Source organism: Vidua macroura, chromosome 17, assembly GCF_024509145.1.
Source record: "Vidua macroura isolate BioBank_ID:100142 chromosome 17, ASM2450914v1, whole genome shotgun sequence".
In the NCBI taxonomy this organism is placed as follows: domain Eukaryota; kingdom Metazoa; phylum Chordata; class Aves; order Passeriformes; family Viduidae; genus Vidua; species Vidua macroura.
In genome coordinates this window covers 7095429-7117505 of record NC_071587.1, presented here as the reverse complement: position 1 = coordinate 7117505, position 22077 = coordinate 7095429, and the positions used below count along the sequence as shown (strand labels likewise).

At 52.1% G+C, this 22077-nt stretch overlaps 1 protein-coding gene across 4 annotated transcripts in view; it reads right to left on the bottom strand.

Annotated features, from left to right (window-relative positions):
* The window catches only part of CDH22 (cadherin 22), a 77445-nt gene that overhangs the window by 21072 nt on the left and 34296 nt on the right, over positions 1 to 22077 (bottom strand). For all 4 annotated transcript variants that reach the window (XM_053992905.1, XM_053992908.1, XM_053992907.1 and 1 more), the window contains 4 exons: positions 16613 to 16732; positions 7441 to 7608; positions 6276 to 6463; positions 5189 to 5442 (listed from right to left, as the gene is read on the bottom strand). In XM_053992905.1, the coding sequence (XP_053848880.1) occupies positions 5189 to 5442; positions 6276 to 6463; positions 7441 to 7608; positions 16613 to 16732 (730 nt within the window). The remainder of the gene's footprint in view (positions 1 to 5188; positions 5443 to 6275; positions 6464 to 7440; positions 7609 to 16612; positions 16733 to 22077) is intronic.

Here is a 22077-nt window from a genome sequence, read left to right as displayed (position 1 = left end):
TGCATCCAGCCACCATCTAGTACTTATGTAGCTGAATTCCTTCTACCCCCCTGCATCTAGAGGTGATGGACATCTCACACAAAGCCAGGTACAAGCTCATGTATCTCAAAACCAGCTACCAGGGACTGCCTACATTTTCTGCCCCAACTCCCAGCTGGCAGCAGAGCTTTTACAGGCACACGGCCAACTCCAAAAGGGACAGTGACACTGTCTTGGCATGTACTGCAGCCTCTCATCCACTCTGTTCACTCACTGCAAAGGAAAAGGAGAGGTATGGCCACTCTGAATTGTACAAATCAGTCCTATGTTCTGCTGGAAAGAGGAGAAGAAATTGGGATGACAACACCTAATACCTTTTCAATAGCATAACTAATTCTACATAACAGCTTCCATTGTTCTCCCACATCCCCTGACCCTGAACATGTCCTGCCTTCCACTCCACTTTTTCATGCTGTTAAGTTCAAGATGGTACTTCACCCTGCCCATGGCTTCCCTGCCTCTCAGATAAGCACATGCCTGTTTTGATCACACTTCTTTCATTGCTGCATAAACAGAGACATCTGCAAAAAAAAAATCTACACAGAAAAACCCAGTTAGTGATGGGAGACACCCCCAAGCCTGGACACATCTGACAGGGCTGCCTGCCAGGCCAGAGGGCAGGAGGATGGCAGGGAGTGTTCAGGGTAATGCCACTGGGAACCTGTTCTTATGTTTCTCATAGCTTTGCTGCTGAGGTTGTCTTCTGTCCCTTGTGAATGGTCTCTTAAGGACATGCTGCCTGTACCCCATTGCCAAGCACAAACCAAACCACAACTCTGATCCCTTTGCCACCACTGCTACAGAGAAATGCCACCTTCTCAGTACTGCCCCAGGGAAGGAGACAGAGCTCAGCAAACTGCCATGGCAGGACTGACTCTGCTGCCACTCACTGTGACTGTGCAGGTGGCCAATCCAGGTGAGTCTGCAGCTCTCTGCAGGTGCCAAAGGCCATGGATGCTCTGGAGTGCTCGGCTGCTGTGGGAGCTGGGGTCTGCGATGATGGCACAGGGATGTCCACCCACCCCTGAAAGCCACAGCCATAACCTGCTCAGAGCTGCAGATCTCACAACAGACCTCACCTTCCAACAGCTTCCATCTCATCCCATGCTGGAGTGAGCTGTGCTTTGCTGTGCTCACTCACATCACTCTGTGCAATACAATCTTCACCACCAGCCTCTCCACCTCTACTCCAGCTTCATATTCACCCATCCCACCGAAGTCGAACAGTGCTTCTCACCTGGGAGGAGGCAGCATTTAATCCCTCCTCCTCCAGGTACTCAGAGACAGGACCTATGCTCGTCTCTCCTGCAGCTGGCTGCTGCTCTGTATCTGGAGCTGCAATGCCCAGCTCTGATTGGGATGCGGACCTTGTACTCCATTTCCCTCTCTTCCTGCTGGCACTGCCTGTTGGTTTGGATGTAACAAGTGACTGTTTAATTTCGACAGCTTTCTCGGTGCTCATCCTTCCCATGAATGCGTTTCTCAAGCAGTTTGTTTCACTTCTCCCCTGAACACAACAAGAAGCACATTTTATGCCATGTGTTTTGTTAATAGGGAGCTTTTCAAACACTGTGTGAAAAGCTTTTTGTTGTGTTTGTTTTTTCCTCCTCTCCTTTTTGTATTGAAGCAGGTTGTAGTTCTTGCTGTGCTGTTGGAGTCTATAAAATGCCCATGTCCAACACGTGTCTCCAGATTTTGTGAATGCCAAACAAGAATATCTCTGAGAACCTTAAATCCCAAGCAACATCTTCCCAGTGCTGATAAAGCCTGGAATGCACACAATCAGAGCACAGGCTCCCACTGCAGAGAGAGAAACAAAAGGCTCCCATACAAACAGCCTCACACACACAGACAGTCTATCACTGTATTACTTCATACAATGGCTCAGCTGAGAAAAACTGCACTACGCCCAGAAAACACACAGCTAAAGCCAAAAAAGCCAACTGAAAACTAATTTTTTTTCTGAAAAGAAACAGTTCCAACCTTTGACAGGCAAAAAACCAAGGATGGCATAAAATAAAAAGAACCAGACCTTTAGGAGGGCAGTTCCCTCACTGGTACCACAGAAGGTTTTGTGCCCCACAGAGGGTTCATAGAGCTGCTTGGCCCGGCTCCCTGCTCATGGTGTCACTGGGAGCGTGTCCTGCTCTGAGAGATGGGGTGATCTCCAGGTGCCTCCTCACTCCCAGGGCAAGCAGCTGCCAGGGGCTCTGCAGGCAATGTGCAGCTGGAGTGAGGCAGTGAGGAGGTGCCTCAGGGACACCCCTTCAATCCTCACATCTTTGTAACAGGTCACTGCGACCCAGTCCAGCTTGTGGGAAGGGATTTGTTGTCAAACGAAGTCGCTGCATCCTGTGGGACACGTGGATCACCAGGAGGGCAGGGGAACATGAACATCAGGCTGGAATGTGCCTCTAGCAGTTGCTTTGGGCAGCGCAGCAGGAGTCGCACAGCCTTGTTCGTGCTGGCCTGGGGCTGAAAACAAAAAGCCAAGGGCACCTCCCTTCCCATTTGGCTAAAAATACCTCCTAAACCTCGTTACTGGCAGCCTGGTGTCAGCAGGACCTGGAAACCCTGACAGAGCTGATTTCTGCTCTGCTGTCTCTGGCAATCCTTGTTCTTTCCTGCCTCAAGGGGAGAGTGCATCTCGACATGACAGAAGTGGTGACTGTCCCCTATTCACAGGCAGAACCAACACACAGACCCGAGTCCGGGAGAGCAGCCCCTGCAGGAGCACAGCCGTGCCTCTGCTCCCGCCGCTGGCAGATAAAGGGATCCACAGAACTGCAGCAACTTCAAAGGGTTCATACCAACTTCAAGGCGACGAGGATCAAATGCTGGTCATGCCGTCAGGACCAGGTGCTCTCTAATGTATCAGAGGTGAAGTAAAAGTGCTGGCTTCTTGTGACTGTACTTCCGAGCAGCACACTTGAAACGAGAGGTGACTTACTGCCTCTCCTGCTGACGGGTTAGTGTCACATCCTGGTGCTGCAGGGTGCTGGCATTAATGTCTGTGCACTGCTTTGAAGCTGTTAACAGCTGCCTACGCAGCAAAGTATTTTATTAAATTACCTGGCTAGCCAGAGGACAGGGAAGCAGGAGAGATCCAACTGTACCTTCCTCTTGCACTGGTGCTGCATCAGCACGACCAATATCAACCTGCAGCTCCACTTGGCACGTTAAATGCCTGTGAAGGCTCACCCTGCTGCACTGCCACTGCTCATGACAGCAGGGACTGCCAGCACTAGGGAGTGAAGGGATGGACCAAGTCCCACAGGGCAGCATGGGGGACACAGGATGAGCCACCTGCCTGGGGATAGCTGCAGGCAGGACACGTATTTGAATGCATCAACCCTGACAAGGGAAAACACATGGCAATTCCCAAGCTGCAGCAGATGCCTGGGAGTCCTGTTGGCTGGGTCCTTGTGTCTGAGCACGAGGCATTGCCTTGCCAGCACTGAGCTCACTGTAGGAGAGACTCCCAAAGTGAAGTTTGGGCTCTCACCATCTCATTCCTGCCCAGTACGTGAATCTGCTTCTCTCTGTCCAAGTCTCTTCTCTACAGCATTAAGAGCCTCCCTCTACTGCTTTCTTTTGGTCTGTCTGCAAACAATGCAGCAAGCTCCACAGGGAAGCAGCACAAAGAACAAGAAAAAACAAGAATAAGAATAGTTCTGTCCCCAAGGTCCCTTTTCTACAATTACAGATCAGAAAATAAAATCTATGTTCTGCAGCACTGCTAGAAACAGTCGAGTGAAAAAGCACATGCACATGTGCACACACACAGATATGTGGACACACCACTCTCCTAAGGGTGTGTGCTGACAGACATGTGCTCAGGGGCAACAAAGAAAGAAATCAGACACATAGCCTGACTGGAGAGGGGCTGGAGAGTCACAGGATGAGGTGAGCAGAGGTATGTTGAGAACACATTCAGCACTCAGCACCCACTAGTGCAAGTGGTGCAGCACTCACATACACAGTTCCTGGCACACCAAGGCTGATTTCATTCACATTCCCCCTAAAGTCAACTTTGAGCATCCAGCTTTGTGACACACTAGTCTCTGCTAGCTGCCAGGCATCTGTAGATGGCAGCTTTCCATGTGTAAATGCATTTCTGAGCTTTCTAATCATCATAGTCCTTGTTTGCATGAGGATCAGGAGATCCTCCTCACCGCACCATGAAACAGAAACCCATGGCTGCACAGCACTGAGCTCAGTGCCCCAAACAGGCACTGGGGACATCACTGAATGCAACCAAGTGCTGTAACTGAGCCCTCTCTGGCCTGTCCCCCTCCACCCCACATCCCCACCCCTGTCCTTCCCAGTCTGCTGCTGCAGGGCTGACTCCCTGCAGAGCTCTCAGCCACAGCCAGTGCTGCTCCCTGGAAGTCAGCGGCTCCACGGGCGCCTGCAGCCCCGCCGGCACCTGGCACCAGAACACACATTTCAAGGAAATTTTCTACACGTTGAGGATGTTTTCTGAACACCAGATTTCCAACCCAACTGCTTGTGACTCAGGCCAGTTGGCAGGCCCAGAAGGCTGCTTTGTGCCTTAGGTAATAACAATTTAACAAGGTAACAATCTCTTTAGCCACAAATTAAATGGAAATGGGAAATGTCCTGTGCAGATAAGCTGCTGCCTGGATTATATCCCCTGCCCAAATATAAACTCCTCTGATCTTTGATCCTATGCACACATGCACGCACACACAGCCAGGCTGTGGCTCTGTGCCTCCCAAGCCTCACCTCATTTATCACCCTTCACCACTGTCCCCCTGCCACTCCTGGTGTCAGGTACCACTGCAGATACCTTGCTGTCAGCAGCAAGGACACACAGGTATCACCCAGCCACCTTCCCTGACACTCCCTTGAACTCACAAAGCCGTCACCTGTCAGTGACGTATCTGCTGCCTGAGAGACCGCTGTGCCTGCTTGTGCACAGGCTGCCACTCACCTGCCATCTGCCTGTCCCACGAGGCACGCACACACTGGGCCACACATGCAGCACTTGCCACTTCTACCTGCACTCTCCCACCTCCTCTGCCCCAGCCATGGCCACAAGCCCTCCCAGGACACGTGTCCCTTGCAGGTGACCCCATGCCCACTGCTGGAAGGGGGCTGATGTGAGGTTTGGACGGCGCTTTACCGGACAGGGTGGTTCGCTGTGTCCGGGTCCAGGGCAGTGACCACCCCCACGACAGACCCAACATGTGCATCCTCCTGGACCTCCATCAGGTTGGAGGGGGGCCGGAACTCGGGGGGCTCATCGACGTCCAGCACTGAGACCCGCACGATGGTCTGGTCCCGGAAGGTGCCCAGGTCCACGAACCGCGGGTCCACGAACTTGTTGAGGGCCTCCACCACGACAGTGTGCACTTTTTTTGACTCGTAGTCAAGAGGCTGGGACAAGGGAAGAGGGTAAGCCACAGCCAGCCCAAGGAGTCCCTTTGCTGCCCCTTCCTTCACGAGAGACATCGGGGCAGCACTAGAGCCACTAAAGCCACCTGCTCCCAAGCAGTACCTCTGTAGCAGCCTGGGGGCTTCTGCTTTGCCCTCCCGCCAGCAGCACCCACACCAAGGGGGCAGGAAGAAGCAGAAGCCTCCAGCCCACTCCACTCAGGGCCCCCAACAGGGTGCCCAGGCTGTGAGCAGCCAGGATTCACTGGGAAGACAGCACAGTGTGTGCTGCACATGAGCGAGTTTTCATCATTAATCACCCTGCTCTTATTTCTACAGGCGAGGCAAGCTGCATACAGTGGCCTTGAAGAACAATCATTCTTCCCTGCCTGCACCAAGTATTTGCTTGATTGTTTTTGCCACCAAAAGCAGATACAGTTAAAGTGCTGCTGGTCAGGTACAGGAATTAGGTGGGCATTTTTCTCCTCTAACAGGTGCTATCAATAACAGCTGTAAGCATTCCTCTCTGTAGTCCTATGCATGGTGTCTCCTCTGCACAGCTCACTGCTTCACTGCCACCCTCAAGCCACCCTGGGGGTCAGCAGGCACTTTCTGCTGCTCCTTTTCACCCTTTCCTCCCAGACACAGCCCTGTGTTTTGCCACGCAGGCAGAGCAGAAACAGGTCTCTCCCTGCATCAGCAGGCACAAAAATGCAACTGCTACTGCTAGAGCAGCACTCAGGATTTTCTTCAACTCAGATTCAACAGCAGCAGTCCCCAAAGAACAGGGTCCTCCTAGGGACCTGTGCCCTCCCTACTCAATCAACACTTCTCACCTTCTGTACTGTGATGACAGCCTCTTGGGTATTGCTGTCCGTGGTGACTTTGAACATCTCCACCCCTTCCTCATCCTTCACTTGATACGTCATGTCCGTGTTCTCCCCAACGTCAGAGTCCTCTGCCTTCACCCTCCCGATGGCAGTGCCCACGGGGGCCGTTTCGACGATGCTGAACTGGTACATCTCTGGAGGAGAAATGGGTACCAAGGTCACTGCTTCTGCCTTCGAACTGCCCCCACCCTTCACACACTTCCCTGGGGCACCTTTGGGCTGTGAGGGTTGCTCAAACCCCACCGTGTCTACAGTCCAGAATGCCCCAACAGGAGAAGTAAATACACCAGCCAAAAACAAGGGCTGAGGGAAGGTAATTGGGAAGCACTGACATTCCAGGTGCTGTGTGAAGTAAGGGCTGATTTCTCTGCATGGACACTGCCCTGCAATCAGTGCTCTCTGATTCCTTGCAAAGATTCCTTTGCAATTTCTGATTTCTAGGAGATGCAGCCCAAGAGCTGAGCCTCCTCCAGGGCAGCCCCTTCCCTGGCCTGCCAGCTTTAAGCTGCTGGGCCACAGTCGGAGTGCCCTGCAGAGCCCTCACAGCCCACTCCTCACAGTAGGATCACCCTGCACCTTGTCTGGGGAGGGTCCCAGGTCAGACACCAGCACCAGCCACAGGCCATTAGCAGCAAGTTGGAAAATAGCTGTGCTGTGACAAGGCTGCTGCCCCTGAGCAGTGTCACTGTCCTTGCACGGGGGCAAGGGTGTGACAAGCTCTCACACAGCAGCCAGGAGGGGCCAGGCCAGCAGCCAAGTTCTGGCCCCAGCTCCCAGGGGACAGCAGCATGGTGGACCTTGCTGGCTTCCAGCTGCTTGGAAGGGCTCAGGAAAGGGCTGGCCCTGCTCTCCTACCACGCAAGCCATTCTTCCAGGATGGAAGCCAAGCTTCCAGGACCTGCACTGGAGCAGGGATGTGGCACCCACTGTGCTGCCAGGCAGGGACACATTCAGACCCAGGCCAGGAGCTGTGTATTGTCAGGAACCTTTGGTATTGCCACCCCCTCAGCAGTTGGAATGGCCAGGCTGGCTCAGCCTGCAGGTTCCATCCCACCACCCACAGGACCCAGGACATGCTGCAGTGCCCATCCCCACGGCCAGCAGGACTTACTCTGAGGGAAGCGTGGTGGGTTGTCATTGACATCAGTGACCACGATGGTGACTGTGGTGGACCCAGACAGGCCACCCAGCTGTCCTGCCATGTCTGTTGCACGGATCACCACCTCATAGCGGTCCTGTGTCTCGCGGTCCAGGTCTGCCACAGCGGTCCGGATCACACCTGGAAAGCAGCAGCACAGCTGAGCACAGAGCACAGGCAGGTCACAGAGCCACAGACAGGCTGAGGCTGGAAGGGGTCACTGGAGATTACTTTGGACAAGATCCAGACCTAAGCAGGATCTGCTGGATCTCCCTCTTCACACGGGGCAGATGCTCCAGTATTTCACCAACCTTCACAGCCCATCCCTGGACTCACTCTGGTATGCCCACAGAATCATATCTGGTGTCAGGTGTGACACTTGCATCTCACCAGTGCACAGAAGAAGGGACTGTCACCTCTCTCGACTGCTGGGGACACTCTCCCCAACCACAGCCCTGGTGCTGCCAGCCACCTCTGCCTCAGGAACACACTGCTGGCCACAAACAGTGTCTGCTAAACCCCTTTGCAAGAGGTCACGTGAGCAAAAGCCAACTAAGGGGAGAGAAGGGCACTGGGGAGAAGAACAAGCCCAGGAGGTTGTCAGCCAGCCAGAAACATCCCAAAATTCCTCCTGAAGCCCAGGAATGGCCACAGGCCCAGCCGGCTCCCAGCAAGTCTCCTGATGAAGCGTGAAAGAGTCCCAGCTGCTGCTTCTCCTGTGGGCTACCTGCAGCTCTCACTGGGTTAAACCCTGGCACAGAGGAGGTTTGTGCTTTTCTCCAGGGTGACCTGGAGGCAGGTTAAAGATCTGTGCAGATCAGAGGGTTGGTGGGGACAGGAGTCACAGGAAGAGAGGACTCATCCTCACCCCCATCCAAATGCAGGGTCTGTGCTGGGGCCAGCCTCAAGGTCTGCTCTGTAAAAACCCAGGCTGAGTCACAAAATCCCTCTGGCACAAATCTGCAGCAGCCCACTTATCTGCTGAGCAGGAGCCAGGCTTGCTGCAGCACCCCTTACAGAACAGGGGTGCTCCTGCCCAGGCTCCATCTACAAGGTGCCGTGGCCTGGGCACCTCTGGGGGGACTTGTGTGATTTGGAGAATGGGGGGGGGGCGGGCAGCACATTTCTCAAAGTCTGTCTGCACAAAACCCCTTATTTTCAAGTGTCCTTCTAAGTTAAGGAGACCAGAGATGACAAAACACATGCTCTGTGCCAGAGAATGCACTGGAGTTTAACAAAATAGCATGGTAGTACTTCTTTCAAAAGTAACTCTTTTAAAAACAGTGTTTATAGGTCTCCAGTATTCATCTGGGATTGGGGAAAAGACCAAGACTAAAATATAAAGGAATGTAAAACAAAGAGCAGTAAAAGCCTGAAAACTCTGTGCATGGCAGAAATTACCAATCACCCATGACTATTTCATTTAAATGGAAAAAAAATTGAGGATGAAAAAAAGAAAGAAAGTACTCTGGCCGGACCTGGCACCAGGGTCAGGAAGGAAGGAATGCCTAGATGGATACAAGGTCATTAGCACCACATTCCAGTCCCACTGTACCAGCAGCAGCCCATAACAGACAGAAATCAGCTTAAAATCCCCTCCAGCTCAGTTTTTTAACATTCCCACAGATTTAGACACTGGTTTATGTTTTTCTAAATCCTCTCTCTTCCAGGGTTTTCTGTTTAACTATCAGCTTTGCCTCCTCCTACTGTGAACTGCAAATTCATCTCTGCTTTGTTTCACCAGTAATCCTACCTCGTGCTAGGGACCAACGGGAGGAGGCTGCTGGAATGGGTCCCCAGTGTGGGCTCTGACCCAGAGGGAACAGGGAGCTCCTCTCTTGCTGAGCAAACAGTAGAGAATCACCCAGTGGTCTGAGCACCTTACAATCCATTTGCTGATGTGCAGCACATTGAGCAGTGCTAGAGCATCAAAGGTCCAAGTCACCAAGAGCACAGCAGAGTGGGAGCTGAGTTCCAGCAGGCTGCAAAGAGCCAAGATATGGCTACAGGGATAGACCCCAAGGCTACCAGGTATCTTTACTCCACAGCCAGCAGGTTTCCAGTTTCCCCATTCAAGTGCCTGGTGTGACCTCTAGACAAGGGCTCACACCATGGAGTCACTGGTGCTGTGGCCCAAAGGCAGCCAGAAATGCCACTGAGCTGGGATGATGAAATTCCTCCCCCTCGCCCTTTGCATGACATTACAGGTGCAGCAGGAGCTGGCAAAACTGTTCAGGAGATATTTATCACTCCTTCCTTTCTGAAACTAGCAATTATTCCAATGATTAGCATTGTTAGGATTTATTATAAAGACATAACCAGCATTTCAGGTCATTGCCATTCTCCAGCTCTCATGGACAGGCACAATTATCACCCAGTCTCCCTCGTCCCTCTGTCACTTCAAGTTCTGTAATCACCTGGACTCTCCTGCCTTCAGCCCCACGGATAAGGGAGCAGGTGATTATCCTGTGATGGGGCCCAGGGTCTGCTCTGACCCCCTCATTCATCCTGGCTCTGCTCAGAGGAAGCCACTGAGCAAGGAGTCCCACTCCACCTCGCACAGAGAGGCAGAGCAGACGCAGGAAGGGGAGGCAAGGACGTGCCTGTGGGCACCCATGCCAGCAAGGATGGCACCCTCCCACCTGGGCAGCACAAACAGCCAGGGCTCAGGGGCCAGCCCCAGCTGCTCGTGCTGACAGGCCTCTCCTGCCACTCCACTGTGAATACAAAACCGTTATTTCTGGGCAAGCGCTATCGCATTGAAATTTAAGCAATTCTGTTAATTAACGGGGTCTGAAGCATTTTATAATGAAAATGATTCATGTCAGCACAATAGTGATGAATTGGGATGAGAGGGAAAAAGCTCATGCATTCACCAACGCTGTAATGACTTAACTGAGCTGCTCGTAATGATATAGCTCATAATACGCCATGCAAGATGGGAGGAAAGTGCTCAGGCACTTCCCAGAACACCTCCAAGGTCACTCGTCCCAACGGGGAGCAAGTCCAGGCTGTTTGGCACATGCAGAGTAGGGCAAATGTCCCCAGCCAGCTCCTGTTCTTCCAGCAGCACAGGACAGACAAAATCTCTGCCTGTGGCAGGGTGGAGACTGATCAGAAACTCCCTCTCATGGTGTTGTGTGTCGAGTCCATCCTGGAAAGGTGGGGATCTGCTGCAGACAAACTGCCAGACCTCCAGGAGCCCATCAGGATTGTCACTGGGATGCTATTCCCAAATTGCACGGGCCACACCAGGCCACCAGCCCAAGAGTCAGGCTGGCTTTGTCTTCTAGGCCGAGGTACCACTCACCATTCGCTAATGGCTGTGGCAAATCAGGCTCTCATGTGTCACTAAGGGCACTGCCTCAAACACCCACCAGCAGCAAACCCACATGGTCCCATCTTCCAGAGCCAAGATAGTCTCTGCTCCCAAAACCTGACTCCCAGGGACTCTGCAAAGAAGCTGCAAGGGATAGAGACAGATCTTCCTCAAGGCTGTACAGAGAGCACAGAAAAGTCATTGCTATCATCTCCCAAGATTCACCTTCTTTCCAGCTGGAAAAACTGACAAACTTTGTCTTTCCCAGACACTGCTAACAAAGCAAGAACAACCTCGAGCTCAGACTTGTCTCCCCCATTCTTGTCAGTATCTGTTATAGCTGAATAATGTGGACACATGGTGGCATACCCTCTGGTACAAGGCACATGTGGCTTTCCAGCATGATCCAGATTAATCAGTATAATTACCAGGCAAGGGGACACTTAGAGCATCACATAAATACCACTGAATCTGCTCCAACAGCAGACTCTCTTTGGGTGATAAAAACAAAGCAGGACAAAGCACTCAGCAGGTAACTGCCTTCCAGGAATCCCATCATTATGGGCTTTGCTCTGCTCTCAGGTACTTCTAGGTCAGATGTCCACATCCTCAGAGACTGCCTGGACAAGGCACCTTCCAGCTGAGGGCAGGAGGAGCAATAAGCCAGAAAGTCATGGACTAACAAACAGGGACCAATCCTAAGGAGGTTCCTGATCCATCTACAGCTCAAAGCAGGCAGTCTTCAAATGCAGACGAGATTACCCTGGGCCATAAAGATTCAAGTTTTTAGTATCTCCAGGGATGGAAGTGCCACCATCATGGTGACAAGCCTTATCTTCCTGCCATTTGGGTCTTTTTACTGTGCATGCCTGAGAAGAATCTGGGTCTGTCTCCTCCATCCCTCTCCTATTTAGCTGGATAAAACAGATTAATTTCTGCCAGCAGCCTGGTCAGTTAGATCAAACCCATCTCTGCTTCAGGCCAGGAATGGCAAGGCACCTGCCAAACTGACTGCAGATTCCTCACCTGTGCCCTCACCTGCCTGCAGGGACACAGAAATACCAATATATCTGCCAAGACATGAGTCCTGCTGCAAGCACACATCCTGGAGGAGGTCAGCCCTTGCAGAAGAGGTCTTGGCTCCAAGAACCAGCACTTCAGTCACCCTTCAGCCCCCCATCCTGTCCTTCAGCTCAGCACAATTTGAGAGGCAGAAGGTAAAGGTGCTCTGAGTGAAGTATGAGGCACAGAGGGTCAGAAGGTTCATGAAGCACTTAACAAGAGCTTGTTCCAGGCTGCAATCAGCCTTGCCCATGCCAGTGCAAAGCCAGCACACTCACCCTTCCTTTGTCTCTTCTTTTAGCAGCTAAGTCCCTCATCACTTAACATTAATTCCCTCGGCACATTAGTAATACACTCGAATTTCCTCAAGATGACCAAACATACAATTTGGTCCCAAATCAGCTGAAATTCCTGCACCAGTCTCGGAAAAGGGTTGTTAATGTTCAATCTCGCTGACAAGAGGAATCCCCTTAAATAGATGTGGCTTCTTTGCAGACTCTTGTGCCTTACACTCAGACTCCCTTGTGCCTGTGCACAGCTCTGGTGGATAAGGGACAGGGATGGAGCACAGACCTGCACAACCTCTGGGCACACAGGAACACACACATACTGGTACATCTGTGTTTCCAGGCACCAAGGAGCATTTTTAACAAACTGGCAAGAGCAGCAGAGAAACTTGTTCTGCCTCCCACCACCACATCACACAGATCAACAGCTCATCAACCCAGCTCAATGTGCAGCAGGCTCCCAGACACAGCTCCCCTCCCAGTCCAGCCTTACTGCCCCAGGACCAGGGCAGGTCTGTCTCCAAACACAGGTAGGGATGAAACAACTAAGGACTGCACACAAATAACCATCAGCTCCATCCCAGCAGGCCAGTATCTCCATTCTCCCTGGCATAAAAAACTCCAAGCCCTTATGGCTCAGTCTTTAAATCAGGACACAGACTCTAGAACTCAGAAGCTGGTTTAAGTGATCACAAATTCCAGACTGCATTTCAAATACCTTCTGAGTTCTGCCTTTTCCCTGCATTCAGCAGAGTGACAGATTTGAAGAACAACCTTGTCCTTACGGTAAAAAGCCAGGCTCCCATGCACAGCCCCAAAACTGACAAGCTGGCTTTTAAGGAAGCAAACATAATGAAACCTATGGTGTTACATGCTGTGTTTGCTCTATAGCACTCAATATCCCTACAAAGGGATGAACAAAACTGCTGGAAACAGAGGCATCAGGTTGTGGAGTGTTGAGCAGTTTCAGGTTCCCTCCCAAGGAAGGCTGTGTGCAAGGGATCACAGGCAGCAGTGAGTCTCCAGCCACCCTACCCAGGAATAAGAAAGGGCACTGCAAAGGACACGGGAACAGACACGAGCAGGCAGGCACAGCTGCCTGCCAAAAGAGAGATTTTCCCCTATAAAGGTGAATAATCTGCAGTGGTACAGACAATGCAGGGTGATATAAAGCAGCATGAAAACACAGTCCGTGGATTTAAATGCAGAGACTTCTCCTCTCACATAAATGCGCTGAGAGTGCTCACACTCAGGTGCACATCTCTGTACTGGAAATGCACAAGCTTGAAATATCTTGGTGAGGATGAGATTCCTGGAGCTGGAACAGGAGCTGCCACTCAACCTCCCACCTTGTGTAACTTTGGGAGAGCTGGGCTCGTGGCCCAGCAGCAGCGAGGGGGATTCTGCTGTCAGATTAGTGCTCTCACCCAGAGCCAACACCCAGCACAGCAGCAGAAGAGGCTGTTTTCAACTGGAAGCAGCAGGGCAGAGCTGTGTGCTGGTTGCTGTGAGAGCACAGCCTCCTCAGCAGATCAGGGCAGCCACAGCACGGGCACTGCTGCTCACCTGCTGCAAGGAGCAAAGATTGCCTGTACCCTGTCTGAGCGAAGAAGGCAGCACAAAGCTTACAAAGCTTAATGCCTGCAGGCTCTTGCAACAAGCCACGGGGATATTCTTACACTTGGCAAGAAAACCTTGCCTCAAAAGCTTATGCATATAAAGCTCCCCACTCACAGAAGAAAAACCAGCCTTGACCTCCAGCACACATAGGTGAAGTTCTTGTACCTGATTTGGTGTACACAACATAAGTTTCAGTCTGTGAAACTAATCTCAAAGCATGAGAGTGGCTGCTGTATATGAAAGAAAGAAAAGCTCATGTGCATCAGCACAAGCACAAGCTTTCTCTTCGCCATCATTCAATTCTGGAATCTTCCTACAGCATAAATGCCATCCTGCTGCTCCCACTATTCCAGTGGAGCCATTTAGATGCTTGTCTCCCTCCAAAAATGCTTGTCTCCCTCTGAGATGCTACAGGCATTCAGGGCTTACTGAGTGGCAGGACTTGGCACAGCACAGCAGCCAGACAGTTTGGGTTTGCCTGTGAAAGGTCCATTGAATACAAAATCCCAGCTGAACACTACAGCTGGAAACATCCAAGAACAGGAGACAAAGTCAGCTACACGTGGTCCATGTTCTGTACTCAAGCATGGAAACCACTTTTGTACACGCCACACCTGTGCTATGAAGGAGGGTGTGAAAAGAGCACAAGACAAAGGGGGAAGAAAGAACCTGTGCTGGAAGGAGTCAGGGGCTGAGGTGGTGTGCAAGGCAGCACATGCATGCATGGACCTGCAAGAAACGGCAGAGAAGGAGGTCAAAACCAAAAATGGAAATCAAATTGTTCTTCATTATCATATATTATAAGAAATGTAACATGCCAAGTTTTTATGGTTCTTTTTATGGCCATTAATAACAATGGTGGCTCTGAGAGCGACGCTGCTGCTATGGATAATTAAATCTTATGCTCAGGGCAGAAGCTGGGCCACCTCAGGCAATCAGACTTGGATTCTCTTGTGCAGCATAAAGTCTTATTCTAACAGAATAAGAGTGCAGCAGGTTGGGGTGTGCTTGGGTGGCTAGGATGACACCTTGTGCCCCTGCAGCACAGCTGCACCCACATGGACCAGCACTGACAGAGGGGCACAGGACAGGCTGCAGCCACAACTTGAGTGGCTGATGGGCAGAGCTGCAGCCCTGCAGTTCCTGCAGTGCTGGTGAGGCAGCTGCCACAGGCCATTTGCAGCTCAGAGACCCCCCAGAGTCAGCCCCAACACCTGTGTTAGCAGCTAGATATCCTGCAAACAGATGTGCTCAAGAGGGGCTGGAGTCTTCTGCAGACTGTCAGCAATTTTGCCTTTGTGAAACAAAAGCAAGTAAAACAGTAAATCAACCCCCCAGTGTATGAAACAGCCAGCTTGAGAATTAAGACACAAAAAGTCAAGGAATCAAGAAGCTTGGATTCCCAGAGTGACATTAATTCTCACCACAGTCTCACAGGGCCCATTTTAGTTTATGCCTTAATATGGAGCATTAATGTGGCAGGAAGCTGAGCCTCTGCACGTCCTGGCTTGTGCAATTTGCTCCCAGTGGTCCCTCTCCATTCCGGCAGCCAGACTTCCACTCACACAAAGCTGTCTCAGATTAACAGGATCTCACGTGCACCTGAATTTTCAGTGTTTAGCCTATTGTTCCTACACACACAATATAAAACAAAGCAAATCTGGGAGAGAAGAGAGCCCAGGTGCAACAGCTCCTGAGCTATGGGTGGGTACAGCCCCAACCTGCTGCTTGTGCCCTCTCCCCACTGCACCAGCCCCAGCCCAGACAGAGGCATTTCCCAGCACATGCCACAGTGCTGCTGTCAGGTGTGTGTAGGAGCTCCCAAACTCCCAAACCTGAGCATTCCTCCAGCAGCAGCCAGGCTGGTGGCAGAGCCAGGGCTGGACCCAGCTTCCCCACGTGCACGGTCAGAGGTGGAGGGTTTCTTGCAGGTACAGAGGCTCAGGCACACAGACCTCCTTTACACTCTCCTTACACTGGCATCTCCGAACAAATTCCAGCCTTAGAAAATATCTATCAGCTTGACAGAGACTTGGTACTTCAGCCCAGGGGGTGATCTCAGCTCATGCCACTGTGGTTCAGCAATAGGGTGGGGAGGACTTTGCTGTCCAGTTTTCAGCACAAGCTGCAGCTCCTTGGTCTGCTCATCCTTTGACAATTTTTCATTAAACTATGGGCACTTTACTGCATGCTTTGTGCCTTAAATATCCCTTATTAGCATTTGAGTGTCTTCCCTTCTTAGCAAGCTTGTGAGGCTCCCATTAAGGGTAATGAGAGTCAAACTCCTGGGAGGCAAGGAGAATATATACCCCAACATCTCCTGGTTATGGTCTACTCTAACCAGTATGTCAGAGCATCATCTGCCAGGGATTTATTACAGAGGCATTTTACAACAGGCTCTATTATAAGTTATTAAGGAATGGAGCAGCTTCTACTGTTCTTTCATTAAATATTAATAGAACATTTATAAACCTATCCTTAATTTAAAGTGTTACCTTTAATCAAAGCCCTGGTGATAATGATGCAGCCTTTGGTAAGGCCCCTTTGGTAGTATTTAAACCTTCTACACAGAAGTTTTATGTGCCTGTGGGGGCATTCCTGCTCCAGGCAGAGAGGATCTCTGGCCAGTGCAGGTGCAGACCAGGCACTCTGGGCAGGCAGCTGCAGATCCTGCCTGCTGCAGGCAGGGCGTGGAGCTGGGCAGCAGCCTGAGCAGGGCTGCTGAGCTTCCTCTCCACCACCCCTGCCAGGAGTATCCAGCACCAGTGGCCAGCACAAATCTGCTGGCTCACAGTCATGCCCAGGACCCACAGCCACTGTGGGGTCTCCTGGCCCAGCCCAGCTGGGTGCTGCTCACCTGTTTTGCTGTCCACAGTGAAGTGCTGCTCCCCCTCCAGCACACTGTAGACTACCCGGGCACTGCTCCCATAGGTGGGGTCGTCAGCATCAGAGGCCATCACCTGCATCACAGAGGTGCCTGCAGCAGGGACAAGGAGGAAAACAAAGGCAGGAGTTTAGAAGAGCAGCACAGACCTCAGAGCAGGGCCCAAAACTGATTGCTTGCAAATGATGAGGGAAAAGAGAACAGCTGGGTGCAAATGCAGCATCACCTCCCTGCCAAATGCCTGAAAGCCAGGACTCCAGACACTGCAAATGCCTCTGGTGTGCTGCAGAGTGGCAGCAGGGACAGGATCCTGGGCCATCCTGGAGCAGGACCTGCTCTCCAGGAGATCACTGGTCTGAACAGCTGGGAGCTTTTCTCCCAGTAGCCTTCTACTGGACCATCTGGGAAGGAGCTGGGGATGTCATACTCACACCTGCCCTTCCTCAGCACAGTGACATGGTCACCTCCAGACCACAGAGGGAGCAGCCAGCTGATCCACACTGCAGCACCACTGCAGCAGGCAGACCTGCACAGGGACAGCAGCCCGAGGAGAGGAAAGACTTTCACTTGCCCAGAGCCAGACAGCACCAGGTCCTCATGCTCTACACGTAGCAGGGCAGGAGGACTATAAATTGGATAAAAGTCCATCAAATGTCTGCAATTAAGTTATTGATTTTCAAGGCTGCCTCATTAAACTGGGTACTTCACTCCAACTGTCCCTGTGATGGCTTTAATTTGACATCATGTTCAATTTAACAAAAGCAGGACCCAGAACATGAGGGTGGGGGCAGGAGCAAAGGGGCTGAGATCTAGAGATAACAGAAGGGAGAAAGGAAGGGAAGCCTACCCCTACCTACAGACACCTTGAGAAAGGAGGTGGTGTGACCAAAGCACTGTGAGGACAGGCTACCCTGTTTCATCTCCAGCACCAGACTCAGTGCATCCCTGTCCAGAGGTCAAACACTGGCACCAGTCAGTCAGAAGCAGCCTCTGTTCTTATGTCACAGGAGGCAGATATGGAGCTGAAACCATCCAGAGGAGGATGAGGAATTCAGTCCCTGGTGCCTTCCTCCTTCTTTGTCAGGAGACCACAAGCCCAGAGCCTGCAGGCAAACCAGGGATTTCCTGCACCAGCCCTGCCTGGACTCAGGCAGGAGATGAGGCAGCACAGACAGCAGTGCTGCTGTGAGCAGCTGGGATGCACATGCTCCCCCAGTCCAGTTCACTCTGATCTCCTGGAAAGGGTGTTCACTGAGGGAAACGAGCAGTTGCCATGGTTGCTTTTCATTCTCCCTGGCAGCCTTCTCAGAGCTGCAGCTCTGCTGATAACAGGAGAATCCCCCTCATCGGTCTTCAGCAACAAGCTAGTTTGAGTCAACTTATTTATGCTTTGCTGTCTCCAGTGAAGTTATGGTGCATCCCTGCCAGGCACGTCCAGATTTTACACCACGGCAACACTGGCTCTCTGCCTCGCAAACAACTGTTTAAGAAATACTATTGCTGCATTTCCTCCTCCTCTGCCTGCCATAACACAACTCCTTCAAGCAGGTATGAGCCAAGGCAGATCACTCCCACACCAGCACTGCACATTCCCTCGGGCAGCCTGGCAAGTTCCCTTTGGAAGTTTCTGATCAGAAAGCAAAAAAAAAAAAAAAGGGACCAGAGAAGGGAAATGACACCAGGGTCGCCAAGCATCTTTCTCCCAGCTGCAGTAGAGAAGCCTGCTAGGGATGCTGGAGGTGCCAAAGTCTGAGAATCACAGAAAGCAGTACCTGCCCCTGGGAACAAGAGAGGGCTCCCTCTGCAGAGCCTGGCAGCGATCAGCTGAGAGCCCAGTGTCCACAGCAGCACCCACTCCTGCACCTGCAGCACAGGCAGGGCCTGCTGACTTTGCACAAACATCCCACGCTCCAAGAACCACTTGTTCCTGCCGAGGGTTAGGAGATTCAAAACTCACCTACAGGAACCCAAGCCCATCAGTTTATTTCCCTGCCCTTGTCCTGTACACCCTGTGTCAGGACTGCACATTTGCAGACAGAGCAGGTGCCCCAAGGAGCACACCACAGCCTCCTGTTCCAGCCCTGTTCGTGCAGTCATCCCAAACCAGGGATCATGAGAGGCAGGCTGGCCACTAAACATTTGCACCAGACTCTGCATCTCATGCTGCTTCCCCCACGATGCATTCATTCAATTGCATAACTCACCTCCTAATCCATCCCTATCAGACACAGCTGTACTCCCTGTGTTCCAGTATTTACCTGGATGCTGCCAAACTGCAGAGTCTGAAGAGGAAGCAGGATCTGTGCCCACCCAGAGCACGGTTTGTGCTTGCACAGGTGAGGTAGGCTGCTGCTCTCAGGCTTCCTGGCCCACAGCTGCTGGGCACTCCCAAGAACTGGAGCAACAGGGCAGGAGATCCACCTCCAGGTCCCAGGAGTGAGCCCCATGTTTGGGACCAGAGTTTTCTGCTCTAGGGCAAGGGAAACCAAGCAGCACGAGGAGCATTGCAGCAAGATACCTTCACTCAGAGGCAGAGATGGGCCACGGTGCCCTTGGGCTGCAGCCAGCAATGCCAGAGGTGATGAAGGCTCTGCCCTTCCACACCTGCCTTCACAGCATCTCATTAACAAAAGAGCAACATCAGCCAAGTAGGGAACACTGACCCCACTTTGTGCCTTGACTTCTTGTCTGCAAAGGTGCCTGCTCAAGGTCACCTAAAGGGCATCAGGAATTTACTAGTTTAACTTTCCAGCATCCTCCCCTAACCTCCACTTATCCCTTTCCCACCCTTCTCTCTTTCCATGTGAAGAGCAATGGTACTCAATTTCAGCTTAACCTGGTCCCCTCCTTCCTGAAGAGACAAGCTTTCCCTGCTCCAATATTAGTCCCTGCTCTCCAAGCACAGCACTGCCCACAGCAAGTACAGAATGTACAGCTTTTATTTAGTTTTCTGGCACATGCCTTAGCCATAAAAGATACACTAAATAAAATCTAAACATCCATCATGTACTGTATCACCCGCCTCCCATAACCAAGAAGCCTGAGCCCAAATCCACAGAGATAATTAGACATGTAAAATGAGATAAGACCTTGGTTCCTCCCCCGACAAACTCACTCCACAGATCAGAGGAAACCAACAATTTTACATAAAAATTAACAGGTCAGAATCGATCTCTTATTCTCCCTCTGCAAAGGTGAGATCTGGCACAGCAGATCAAACAAACCCTGATTTCCTCCAGAAGGAAGGGGGAGCAAGACCCTCACTTCCAGAGCAATACTTCCCTCAGCCTAGCTGACTGTGGCTCCCAGCCATCCTCTGTCCCCATGGGCCCTGCTGGGGCTGTCCCCATTCCACACCCTGAGCCATCCTGGAGACCTGCCAGGGCCAGCAGCCAGCCCTGAGCTCTGCCAGCAGCATCCCTCCTCTGCTGTGAGCAGGGTCAGCGGGGCAGGGAGGGGCTGCCCACACCCAGAGGTGCCCGCCATGCCCCAGGAGCTGCAGGATGCAGGAGCTGTTTCTCTGCAGGGTCCCTTCCCGTGAGGGCAGAGCTCAGCCCCACTCAGCCCTGCCACGCTGAGTGTCCCCAGGGCTGGCAGGGCACAGCAGCTCTGCCCAGTGCCCTGGATGGGATGGATGGGGCTCTGCAGGGCACCTTTGGAATAGCAATGCAGGCCTGTCCTGGCATCTGCCTTCCCACAGGACCCAGAGCTCTGGGGCCAGTCCCAGCGACCCTGCATGAAGGCTGAGAGCTCCAGACCACTTGCTATGCCACTCACTCCAAACACGTTCAGCTGAAAGAAATGTTGACAGGCAAACTCCAAACACACCCACGAGCAGAGGGGCCCTGCACTGAATGCACAAGCAAGTGGCTGGGACCTGTCACTTCCCCAGGGACAGAAGTACAGCCAGGCTCTGGGCAGGCAAAGAGGCAAATGAGCAGCACTTGCTAAACTTGACTGTCCCTCCTCATGGCAGCAATACCCTTCTGCAGTGAAACCAGGAGCCTCCAGATGCTCTCCAGACGAACTCTGGGGCTCAGGTAGCACCTTCATCTCAGGCAGAGACCAGGGATACTTTCTGGCCATGCTGAGAGCCCTGTCTGTGTGGATCTGGCCATCTCCAGGACAGCACTCAGGCACTTCAGTCCAGCAGAACATCAGGGACCCTGCAAGGAGTGCTGTGTCATTCAAAGCCACATTCCCTGGCCTGATGCCAGTGTGCAGCACTCTCACCCCAGGTGCCTGGGTGCCATGGGGCAGGAGGCAGGTGGGATTTTATAAACAATGCAATTTACAGCTTTTGTCTGGCCCCAAACACCTGCAGTGGCTGATGCACCCCAGACACATTCAGGCAGGACATCGGGGAAAAAATGAACTAGAGTAGCTTAAAAATTACTGGAGCAGAAGTGAGTTTCTTGCAATCTTGTGAACATCCTGACTTGGTAGAAAGCCAGGCCCAGAGGAGATTCACTGCACAGCCCTCTCACCCCGCAGGACAAGCCCCAGGGCAGTAACCTGGCAGGGTGCAATTGCTCCAATGTGCTCCTGTGAAACTTCTTTTGGGGTGTCTGGCCAGAGAAAGGCACTGCACAAAGCACCGCAGCCCCTGGCATGGAGCAGGTAAACGTGGTGCCATGGGGAGCAAACCAAAGCATCCCATGGAGAGGCTCAGGTTCCCTGAGGGGCTGCCAAAGGCAGCCTGGATGAGGTCCTCACTTGGGCAGGGCAGTGTTTGGAGCCTGCCCCGTGACCTAGAGCACAGTGCAGAAGTGGGGGGACTCACCTCACCAAAGACAGACAGGGCAAGCCCCAGCTCCCAGCCACTTGCTGTCCCAGCAGCTTCCAGATACACACAAGTGACTTTAGTACTTTCTAGCAAGTGGGGGAAAATCCGATTGCCTGCAAGTGTTCTGACTGCATGGTAAACAAAGTGTTTTTCTCTGCTCCCAGCACAGAGATTAAACAATTTCTCTTCACAATAATCACTTCTGCATTCAGCCAGCTTTGTGCTGGAGTCAGGGCTTGACCCCAAGTTTCTGTCTGTAGAGCCAAATCGCCTCTAATCTGGACATGGTGGTACACAGAGAAATGAGAGTGAAATGCACCAAGGGAGGAGTGATGCTCTGATGGAATCATTTCCATGCCTTTCCTGGCATGCTCCTCACTCCAGGCTGTGCCTGCTCCCCAAGGACCCCACAGGTGAGCTCTGGGCTGCAACACCCACCCTGTGCAACCAACAGAGTTGTCTAACAGGAGGCACCGTGTGCTGGATTTGGGCTCACACCTCAGTGCAGCAGACAGCTCTTAAGCAGACCCCAGGGAGGTCAGGAAAGGAACCCAAAATACAGCTAATTTTAGCACCTCCCGTAACAAGGTGAAGCTCCTGCAGTTCTAAGGCAGTTGGCTGGGTCTCATCCTACATTCTTCTGCAGCTGCAG